Genomic DNA, 11,854 nt, shown 5'->3' with positions numbered 1-11,854 from the left:
GAGTATCTTCAGATGCAAATAATGAATAAAAGGCAGCCAACTCTCAGGTGGAAAGTGGCAGCTAATTTACAGCATACAATTTTGAGCACCACAATGATGAGAATGAGCTGCACCTTTGCTGCAAAGTTGCTTTAAAAGCTGCTACCTCTGTTTTAAAGCTTTTGTTTATGTAGCTGAATGCTTGGTGCCCTTACCTGGAGCTGTTGGGATAGCAGGGGGAAGAGAAAGCACTCTCCAAATGTGTGGGCAAACAGGAATATCCCATTTAATCTATGGTTGTCCTGCCAGATCCTGAAATATGAACAGGATGACTAATTACCTTCTCTTTGCTCAGAAAAATACCAAATACCCTGCTCTTCATATTTTTAATTAACAGGAAAATTTGCAGTGACTTTCCTACAGAGAATGTTGATTGTGGACTGAATTTCCAGCTCAGATAGTCCTGGGAAACTCCCTGGGCACGGTGGGGAATCCCTGTCAGGGTGGGTCTTCCTTTCTCACCTGCTTTCCTGAGTGGGAAGCGGTGCTGGCTCTGTGCAGACCTGTCCCGAGTGGGGAAGGGGCAGCCAGGGAACACAGCCAGCCTGGCCCCTTTCAGGAGCTCAGACCCTCATCTGGTGGCTTTGCCCAAGGCACAGCTTTCCTTCAGGCTGAGAAAGGTGCACTCTGCCAGGCCCAGGAGCCCTGCAGCAGCCATGGGGAAGGAGCCAGCTTGGGAAGGAACAGGGAATCCAGAGAGGGAAGTCTGCTACTCTGAGACTACAGCAAAATTAAGTTCACATAACTAAGCACACCATAAATACCACAATTTGTCCCTCACTAGACCTGCAGCTTCTCCTCTCTGGGAGATGCAGGCTGCCTCTAAGAGCCAAATATTTTCCATCTGCTGACTCAGTAGCAAGTGCCAAAAGGCCTTTCAGATGAACCCACTGCATTTGGACCTTAAAAGAATAGGCAATCCAAACCCTGCAGTGTTCACCCAGCTGCCATCAGTGCCAGCAGCAAGATACACTGCAAGTCTTGATGAGTGAAAAAAAAAAGAAAAAAATAAACCAAGTTGCTGTTCATGTGGTTAGGGCCAGAAACAGCTCTGCTTTCTGGCAATAAAAAATGTGCTTGGCTATGGGGAATATCAGGAAAAAAGGCCAGTGGTACTAAGAATAGCCCCATCAATAAGTTTATGAGAGATGCATGGATACAGAATAAATCACTTACCTCAAGAAGGGAGACAGAGTAAAAAGGGAAGATAGATTCAGTGTGGTGAAGTGACTCAGTCTAGGTCATTATCAAAGCAGAAGGTAAGAGACTTCACAAGGTCGTGAGAGAAACTCCTTCTTCCCATTCTGACAGCTCCCCCAGGAGGTTTTCTCAAGGTGGTGACAGCAAGGGTATAAAAGACTGGCCTGTGGCCCTGTCACAGCTGTGTGACGGGTCAGCAACATAGTGCAGCCCCAAACCAGAACCCTGTATCCAAAATGCAAGTGGCTTCTCACGCTGCAGCTCTGGCATGGGGACAGTCTTTGCTTCCAGAGGACTGGAAGCTTCCACAGAGAGCAGGTGCTCAGCACTGCCCCTCAGAACTGCTCCCAGGGCCCTTCCAGGCCAGCCCTCCACTGCCACCACGGCACAGCTTTCCAGCCACCTTCACATTCACCCTGTGTGTGAAAGAAAAGCGCTTGCAGAGGCTTGTGCAATCTCTTGTGGCTGTAAATGTGGTGCTCATGACCATGCACTCAACGTGGTTTACAGAACAGGCTGTGTTTACTTCAGTTTACAAAGTAAAGCCACCGGCTTTAATTCTCCATAAAAACAAAACAATGGGGGAAGTGCATGATTCAGAGGGCTTGGTGCAAATTTTTGCAAAGTAACATATACAAAACCAAAATAATTAAAATCATACATATGCATAAAACAAAAGAAATTCAAGTTAAAACCAGGACTAACTCCTATTAGCCCTAGAGATGATCCAAGAATATGTCAGGAAATAAATAAATCATTCTGGTTTTCACCGTAAAAGAGGGTGCTGCTCTCTAATCAAAATGGTTTGGGTATTTACAGAAGGCAAATGAGTTAAAGGAGAAACAGAAGAAGAAAATCATTCATAAGAGTGAACTGAAATGCTGCAGGGTGACCACCTTCCCACACACCTCAGGGTGACTAAGAGAAAGCTTTAAATCATGGTAAGGGGCCAAAGAAATTAAATGTGAGCAGGACACCATCATCTGCCCCATGCTGGATGGACTGTGCCAAGGTGAGACCAGCATGGTTTGGCTGCCACCACAGAGATTCTGAAGTTCCACCACAATCCATGGCTGCCCTGGGGCAGGTGACACTAAGTTGGCCTGGTCAGTCCAATTTATGAACAGGAAAGCAACTTTTCTTATAATCCATCTGATGGGAATGTGGCTTAAAGACACATCTTCCTGGCCTCTGCTGGACTGTGGGTGCTCTGAGGAGGAAAAGGAGGCAGCCAGCACAACTGAACCTCTTTTCCTGACATGGAAAGCACAACTGGTGATCCAAACACTCAGCCCTTCCTCAAAGGCCAAGAGCTCCAGTGACAGGAGGGAAAAGAAGGCTCTTCCAAGTATCTCTCCCATCACTGCAAACCACAGTAGACAAAGCGACACTGTCATTTATCAAGGCAGCACGCCTTGTGCTCCTAGCTGGTATTTCTGATGCTTTGTTGCCAAATAACCTGCTCTCCTTTTGCTGCATGTGCTAATAATGCCAAATCCTGGCAGCTCAGAGATGTACTTCCAGTGCAGCCAGTGGAGCAGAAGATGCTCAATGCCCAACAGAAGCAGGGCAAATTCTGCAGTTAATGTCACAGCATGCAAGAAAACATCCTGAAGGCTCATCCTAACCTTCTGCTTCCTTGTCAAGACACACTCATTTACAGTACCACTTGGAGTAGATTGAAGTAGTAGTTGTGTTGTGTCCATATTTTTAATGTCATTTGACATTTAAGGCAGCACTGCAGTTCACCTCTAAGCCTGTAATTACACTTGCAAATCTACTTAGCAAGACATCAGCAGAGTGTCCTGGGGACAGCTCAAACAGATTGGATCTGTCCCCAAACAAGCAGCATTGGAGTACCAAGTGATGCTACAAAGCAGACACTGAGGACTGCAGTGACTGACAGACACCTGCAAACTGGACCCACTCCTGATCTTCACAATAAAAACAAAACCAAAGACTGCAAAGAGGCCTCGCTTTATCGTAAAAGCAGTACTGCAGTGAGTCAGATACCACTGGAGGTCAGGAGCACTTCATGAATACACTGAGACAGGACTCCTTTCCACACCCTGCTGTTTAGCCTCGGTCTCATGGAATCCACAAGTGCTAAAAGCACCAGGGTAGGCCCAGGATGAAATCCTGATCATCACCTCCTGGATCTGGAGTCACGATGGCACAGTGCTGAGAAGCACCTTTACATCTCCCACACAAGTGCAGCATCTCCTTCCCATTTGATTTTCTCTTTCATCATAGCCCTATCAGCACTGAAATTTTGAGAGCAAACTGATGCCAAATGCCAGGATGCTCAGTATATTTTGCACCCAATTTACACACCCCAGCCATCTTTTGCACCCAATTTATACTAGAACCAGCAAGATATGACTGGAACCAAATAAAATACATATGAAGTACTCAGCTCGGACTCCACATATACTTGGTTCTCTTTGGGCCTGGGAAAAAGGTAAGTCTGATTAATTCTGATTTGGATTTTTCATTCATCCCCATGGGAAGCAAAGTGAAGGATCTCCTCCTCTCACAAGCCACCTCAGCAGATCTTTCTGCAGGATGCAAATGGTTTCATCCCTGAGTTCAACTTTGTAAGAGAAATGAAGTGCTTAGCATTCACCATGCTAGCACCAGAATTAGAGAACACTGAGCACAGAGGCCTCCACTGCAGGGACAGAGAACAAAGAAGCAGCACAACTGGGAAAGACGGAGAAAAGCAGAAAGAACTCAATTTGCATCATACCAAAGAAAAAGAAAGAAGCCCGATGCCAAACACTTTATACCAGTAGAGGGAGAAAGCTTACAGATTGTGCTGTTCAACAGCAAAACCTTTGCAGCCCTCAGTGGTCATTTGGGAGCAGCCTGGTACCTCCATCAACAGTGATCCCAGACTGGTACAAGAACCTATCTAGAGGTTATTCTCAGCCATTAGAACACTTGAGCCCATTTCAATGACATGAGCAAAATTCCTATTTTTCTGGTTTTTTCCCAGCAGGGATGACACACCACTTTGTCCAGCTTAGTGCATACAGTTCTCCACTCCTCAGCCAGACTCCTTCTAGCTGACAGAGGTGCAGTTGAGCTCGGCAGGGTCCTGCCTGCTGCCCGGGGCCACGACTGCCTCGGGGCCATCGGCGATGCTGGGCTCGCTGGAGCACTGCCTGTGGCTGAAGCAGCTGGGCTGCAGCAGGAGGCACTTGTCAGAACTGTCCGACTCCTCGACGACCATTCCCGTGTGCATCATGGAGGCCATGGCCAGCAGCTGGATATCCGAGTGAGCGTTGGCAACCGTGTGCCGCCGGATGCTCCCGCACTTCTCCAGGTAAGCCTCGCCCTCCTGCTCTGTCAGTGGGGTCAGGGCCTTGGGCCGGGATCTGGAGTACCGTCTCTCTGGAAGAGAAAGAGCAAGCAGGAACGGTCAGCAGCGCACAAACAAAGTGCTGCCCACACTGCCAGGCTGGCCTCGGGGAGCAGGGAGAATTCAGTGTGCAGCTACGGAGCGCCCCACCTCATTACCACTGGAAAACAGTCAGGAGCTCACGAGTTCACACTGCTAGGTGCTGGGAAAGGAGATCTGCCTCTGCCCCAGAGAGGAGAGACCTCCCATCCTGCTGTAGGGGCTGCTGCTTACGAGAGAAGTGAGCCCAAATGTCACCAGTGCAGCCAAGGGACACTCTTTAGCATCCTGAGAGTCTTCTCTTTTTTCAAGGGGTGAAAACCAAGTAGGTGCTCTCATGTGGGTTCACTAAAATAAGTGACACTAAAGCAGCACAAGTCTCCAAAAAAAAAACATTCAGTTGGGATTTGAACTGCCATCCCTTTCTCTGAAAAATTTCTCTCAGGAAGTGCCATTAGCTGTTGTCAGTGTGAAATTCCTGATGCTTGCACTGTCTCTCCATCTGCCTAGGAATAGGCCATTCTGTTGGCATTATCCCACCATATTTTTTAAAGATCGTGCCAGAAAAAGGACATTTCATCCACTTTGCAACACATCTGGGTTTGGAGGCTGGGCACAGAAAACACCTAACAGTGCACAGGAACAGTCCACAACAGCCTGGGGAAAAAGGGCACAAGGGAAAGGCAGTGTTTGTGCTGAAGAGGAAAGGCAGTGACACAGAATGCATGGGTGTGGGCCATACAATCTGCTCAGCAAAAACATTAATGAGGAAAGATGCCAGGTGTAAAGCACAGACCCAAGGTGCAGTCCCCAGCACAGTATCATGAAGCACATTTCAATTCTGACACTGAAAGCTTCAAGGAGGGCAGGGGTCAGAGTTTTGCCTTGGCTCACTGTAATCCCACCCCAGGAGGTTGAATTGGACACTGGTACTGTTCACCTGCTGGTTTCCACCCCCTGCAATGTTCCATGTGATTTTGGACATCTCCTGTGGGTCTAACCCTGCAGCAGCTGATGGAGCCATTCCCTTTGCATCCCTGTTTCTCACAAAGGTCACTGAAGTGCAGTGCAGTGAGAAGTTCATTTCATAAAATCAGAAACCTTTAAACCATATAAAAAACTTCCAACCAAGACTGCAGAACATAAGAGTAACAAAATGCAAAGCAAAACACTTGTCACTGAAGGTTATAAGAGTTTTGGAAGCTTGTATCAGGAAGAAAAGCCAAAACCAAACTATTTGCTACAGAAAGAAACAGGTGAGCAGCCTATACTTCACCCTGTTTACTGCCAGCAATACATCAATTCAAAATGGTTCATTTCACATTTAAGACTATGCAAAAATCATTTCTGAGGATGGTTACAGCAAATACACTCTTCAGGTTTCATCTGCAGCTCAAACCACAGCAATCTGTAGTGTTAAAATGCATTGGGATATGACTCTTTTGAGAAAAAAAATAGGTGAAATTAGCCTACTCTGAACATGCATTTATTGCTTTACTTTTCCTGCCTCCTTACTTTCTTGGCCACAAAAGACAGTCTCTTAAGGGAGTGGCCATGCATAGCTTAAGCAGAAATTTTATTTTTATTTTGGTGCCTTATGACCAGAAATATAAACTGGGAGGAGTTTTTCTGGGACTTTTTTCCAAGCAACTTCAGATCAGCAGTGATATGCAGCTGTTCTATCTTCTCTCCTATCCCAAATATAAACCCTGTTTATTAGCCAGCTGGAACCCTTTGGTACGCTCCATACTACCATGCAGGTTATGGTAAATTAAAAGCTGACTGAAAGAGGGAGAGAGGAAGAGAAGGAAGTCTGATTACAAGTGAAAGTTAAGGAAAATAAACCATAGCAACACTTTGAAAATACCAAGATTATTTGCAGAAAAGTGCTGTTTTGCAGTCCCTGTTTTGTATTGCAAACATGGGTTCCTTCTTTCCTCACGCTCAGCACAGGGTGGAGGCAAAGGTAAAAGGCCACCTTGGAAATATACACAAATAAATGACAGCTAAAATCAAAGTAAGTTCAATTATTTTAAGGCATATAAACTTTACAAGGCAAGTTTGTGTAGGTTTTCAATTTTTTTAAATGGCACAAATGCCTCATTCAGCTGGCAGAAATCCAGGATGGCTAGAAACATCAGTACAAGTCAGGCAGCTCCCTTTCTAACTATCCCAGCAGCATGCAGATGTCCATAAACAGCAAAGCAATCAAATTTGCCAAAGTCCAACTTTCACGGGGATTTTGGTCTAGATTAAACCGTAGGATCAGATCTGCAAATCCATGCTGAACTGTGCAACCATCTGCACTTGCACAGAAGATATCTGACTGCCCAGCAACCACAAGAACAAAAACCCTGAGGCACAGTTTTCCTAAAGCAACGCCATGAGTTCATTACAGGCACAGGGTGTCTGAGTTCCAAGAGGTTCTTCTACCACAAGACCATCTTTGCCATTATCTCTCAAGTGTAGTACAAGGCAGGTTGTGGGTCTCCAACTTGCTACAATTTTGCATAGAAGCAAAGGCTGAAGCAAGTTAAAACAGAAGGAGACTGGAGCTTTCTTCACTTGTTCTATTTAAATCCTCTTGACTACCAAATCAGTAACGCTATGCCCATTAGCTAGCCAGTCTCTTCTGGCTGGCCACATGTGTAAGCAGAGCTCCTGCATAGAAGTGAAGAAGTTTCCCAGAATAAGCATGCTCTTTCTTAAGTGAGGTGCCTGTTCTCTCACCTAGACATGTTTATCCATACTTTACACACCAAATTTTAATTTGTGGGTTTTTTTAAAACCGAATCCTCAGATGGAAGGGAGACTTCATACAAAACCCCTGTCATCCCTCAGAATTAATATGCAACAGTTCTGCTGTTTGCAAAAGCTGATTGATGCAGCAGCTGAAGCAGGCAGCAAAGGACCAGGTACAGCCACTCACTGTGGTGAAAGCAGTACACCAGGCATGGACAAAGGGGTTTTAAAATCCAGTCCATGTCCAGAGAGAGGTGAGACTTTGTGGGTGTATGTGTGGAGTTATGGCACTAACAGCTCACTAGGTCATGGAAAAGAAAAAGCCTGTCACAAAAATCTACATTCACAAACATTAATCAGGGCCTTCTCAGGGATGTTTTAGCCTTTGTTTTCTGTCTCATGGAGTCATGCACTGTTTCCTTTTCCAGCACAAATGCCTCCCATTACCCAACCTGTGTACCCTGGTAATAGCTTCAGTACAATTTGCATGTCTTACCAAGCAAGCAGGTGCTACCAGAGGAGCTGTGATCCTCACACAAACCTAAGAATGGTGATACCACCTGCTTGACCAGCTCTTCCAGCTGCAGGTAGCCCTCAGTGGGGCCAGTAGGCTCATGGACACTCTGAAAATCAAACACAAAAAGTCAACATTACCCTTAAAAGATTTTTTAATAAAGCCTGGGGTCTGTCAATTCTCTCTGTACTGTAATATCCCAATTGTGTCAGTAAGGAGGTGATAGAGGTTTGGGTGCCTTTCAAGTCAATCTTCTTGTTCAAGTTACAGACACGCCCTATGGGCATTGAGCAGACAGCTCTTTTTTCTGGGCAAGTGAGAAGAAGGTACAAGGTGTGCTCCCACTGAGGATGTGCACAGTGTACTACAGCAATGCAATTATGCCAGGGCGGTTCTACCAGAAAATATCTCCTTGTAGAAAAGCCTTAACACGCCTTGGGCAAAGCACTGCTCTTTTCCTAGGCAGGCCTGCAGGCAAAGCACCCTCTGTGGTTCAGCTTACAGCTGTGAAGATGGTAGATAACGCCAACCAATTTAACAGTAATTTCAGAAACCGTTCAGACTTAACTTCCTGAGAAGCCTCAATATGCTTTTTTCCTCAAATGTGTTGCTCTGAGATCCTCTTTGCTCTCAAGATTTTTTGTATTAAAAAAACATTTCAGGGAAATTGAGGTAGCACTTCAGTATCACCTGCTGTTCCAGTCTGGGTCACTGGAACATCGTCAGTGAGAACTCATACAGAACTACCAGCTTAGCCACTTCTTTTGTTGTGATTCATAAAGTTTCATTCTCAGATATCCATTATGTTGGAAAAGAAATAAAAGCCACCAGGCTGTGTGGTGTGCTGGAGGGAAGGGATGCCATCCAGAGGGACTTTGAAAGGCTTGATATATGGGTTTGTGCAAATCTCATGATAATCAACAAGGGCAAATGAAAGGTCCTGCACGTGGTTCAGAGGAAGGCTGGATGGAGCCCTGAGCAACCTGGTCTAGTGGAAGGTAGCCCTGACCACGACAGGGAGATTGGAACTGGATGATCTTTGGGATCCCCTCCAGCCCAAACCATTCTATGATTCTATCAATTCAAACATGTAATATAGCATTTTACAGGACTGTCAAGCTGGACAATATGAGAAAGAACCAAAACTGGTTGTATTTGGCATGCTTGGTAAAGTATTCTGTTGAGATCTGGATAAAGAGGACAGTGATCACAGACACTCCTGATCCCTTGGGAGAGGCCTTTGAAAGATGGCCTTTCATTCTGCCTGCCACCAAAAGTTATTTCTCCTCTAATGGGCACTCCTCAGCATCCCAGCCAGCCAAGCAGCCAGAGCCACAGTTCATTCAAATTTCATTATCTGCTGCGATGAAGACTTGCCCTGTGTCTTTGCGAAGCTGAGGAATCAGGAAAACTAGGGCACAAAGAGGCATTCAGACAAGCCAGAAGATGAAAATTTGTGTGGAAAAAAAATTTAAAAAAGAGTCCTGACACTGTAGATGGGAGGAGAGGTACCAAAAAAAAAAAAAAAGCCAACAAAAAACAAAACATGGCTCTTTCAAAGGCAACATCTTTACCTGTTCCCAGGAAAGCTCAGGACATCCAAATTCAGCTCTCATTTTAACACTGACCGCTCCCAAAAAAGCACATATCACACTCCCATCAACCCACCCTTTACTCTCCCCACTTTCCCTCCAGTGTTTGTATGGTTTCAGTGAGGTCAAGATACCCAAGTGAATCAGACAAAGAAGAGCAGAGGCTCCCCACCTGCAGAATTAACAGCATCTGGACAATGGAAGCTGGAACCTTCGTCTGGACCAGGGGAAGGATTTCTTCCAACTTCACCTTTAGCAAGACCAAGTCTCTGAAGCCAAGAAGAGCAATCTGACGGATAGTCAACTCCTGACCCTAAAAAAACAAAGAAAGCAAAATCCACATGTAGATAAAATGACGTGTGAGCATCGTACCAACACATGGGCACACAGACAGGAGGGTTTGTTCTGCCCATTGCTGCTGTGGCAAAACACCCCACCCCGTCATACATCTTGAGGGTTCTTTAATTTTTTCCCTCTCAGTCTCACAGAAATTCTGAAGTGGGCATCACCTCAGGTGCCACTAGGTTTGGAGTGAAGCCAGAAGTGGGCCTGTAGTTCACCAAATGTATGCATTCACAAAACCCACTTGCCACCCCATTTGTTCACAGAAAAGCCCAGGCTGGATGTAGCTTGTGCTTCTGGCACTTGGAGCTGAGAGAGCAGAGAAGATTTGGTAGGGAATGAAGTTGTTACAGAATATTTCTTAACTAAACCTGCCTCTGACTTATATTGTACCCTCTTTATGCTCAACATCTGCATTTTACACCTTGCAGATATGACAAAAATCTACAGGTTAGTCCATTACAGATTTTAGGATTTAGGCTGGAGCAAAGCTAGTAAGACTGCTTGAACCAAACATCGTTTTAAAAAGCAACAGCTTTAATATCCTCTGCAAGGCATTTCTATTTTACATCAACAACACAAATGAGCAGGTTTAACAGATGATATAATATTTCTCAGCATATTTAAACACAGTCTAACTCCATTTGGAATTCTGCCTTTCCCTCTGCTATGTTTAATATCTGCACAACTTTCTCTTGCCCCACTGCAACTCAATAGCAGAAATTTTCCTCCCAGCCCTGCCCAGCACTCTCCAGCCTGAAAAGTTTGCCATTTTCTTCTCAGTATGTTAATCTCTGCCCCATGGTCTGTTTGGGAATCATTTTATGATCTCCATAACACACTCAACATAGCAAATATTTAGCTGGAAGAAATTAACAGCAGTTAATCATTAATTCATAACAGGTTGTATGTCATAATTAAAAGTGTTATCAATATGCGAACATGAATTAAAACCAATAGAATGGAGAGCAGCTTGGCCATAATAAAAGCACTTCGCTGTTTTAAACTATCACTGTGTAGGGAAAAAATGTGCAGGAAAGACCAGTACCTATCTTGAAACTATATTTCAGCAGCTGTAAACTTTTTTATTTATATTATGCAGTTTAGTCCCATTAACTTCATACCCCATTTCAAAATGCAAATATGTTTCTGTGCCAAGCAAAACAAGATTTGCTATTCTTTTTTCCACACCAGTAGTCACATCAACAGCTGCAACTATACGAAAGCCAGTGACCTGTTTACATAGTTCCCCTCTGTACAGCAATTTAACCAACTTGGCTGCTTAAAGGTCATATTTCTGCAACAGCTATGAGCCTTGGGGTTAAACTTAGCTGAGATACGAGGCTGGTGTGAGTTACTACCTTTGGTAACATACACTCACATGTGGCTGACTCAGTTTCATTCTGAATGGGTAATTGCTGGCATCACAGAATAGCACAACTAAAAATCCTGCTGATAATTGCAGGAAAGGATGGGGAATCAAGAACAAATCGACTTTCTCGTCTACCAGAGCAGTGTACAAAGAACTGCAAGTTGATGGAAGACACTCGCTGAAGGAGCTCTCCTCACATGTTGTGACACACTGTATAAATGGTTACACACAGTTCCCTATTTCTAGGAAAAGCCCAAACCTTGTTATTAGGACACTGGCCTGGCTTAAGAGCAATTTCTATTTCTTTCTGTGCCAGCAACTGTCTCTGTGGTAGCCTAGAGCAGTTGACTCTGAGTTAAATTCTTGGATGTATTTAGGCAGCTTAATCCATACATTTGTGTAATGCTTAGGTGCCTACAAAGCTTTAAATATCCTGTCTGTTTACATTTCAGGTCCTCATCCAGAAAGTGGCAGTACTTCCCAAAGTTCACAGTTTTGCTGATAGATTTTGAGTGACTCAGATAATGTGACAAGACAAATACAGCAAAAAAAAAGTGATGCGTTCAAAGAATCTCAACATCCTATAGTCACTCTTTCACCACTGTGACCAAGTTACTTCCAAAAGGTGTACCCACAGTGTTGTAACTTGT

General features: G+C 44.7%; 1 protein-coding gene across 5 annotated transcripts in view; it reads right to left on the bottom strand.

Annotated features, from left to right (window-relative positions):
- Positions 1 to 1,742: 1,742 nt before the first annotated feature.
- The window catches only part of PRR5L (proline rich 5 like), a 41,783-nt gene continuing 31,671 nt past the window's right edge, over positions 1,743 to 11,854 (bottom strand). For all 5 annotated transcript variants that reach the window (XM_086894057.1, XM_086894056.1, XM_086894058.1 and 2 more), the window contains exons 7-9: positions 9,663 to 9,803; positions 7,881 to 8,007; positions 1,743 to 4,635 (exon numbers count right to left, since the gene is read on the bottom strand). In XM_086894057.1, coding sequence (XP_086750183.1) covers positions 4,304 to 4,635; positions 7,881 to 8,007; positions 9,663 to 9,803 — 600 coding nt within the window. In that variant the 3' untranslated portion in view covers positions 1,743 to 4,303. The remainder of the gene's footprint in view (positions 4,636 to 7,880; positions 8,008 to 9,662; positions 9,804 to 11,854) is intronic.

This window comes from Cyanistes caeruleus, chromosome 6, assembly GCF_971803275.1.
Source record: "Cyanistes caeruleus chromosome 6, bCyaCae1.hap1.1, whole genome shotgun sequence".
In the NCBI taxonomy this organism is placed as follows: Eukaryota; Metazoa; Chordata; class Aves; order Passeriformes; family Paridae; genus Cyanistes; species Cyanistes caeruleus.
Note: the sequence above shows the minus strand (reverse complement) of the source record. Positions and strands in the feature narration are given on the sequence as shown.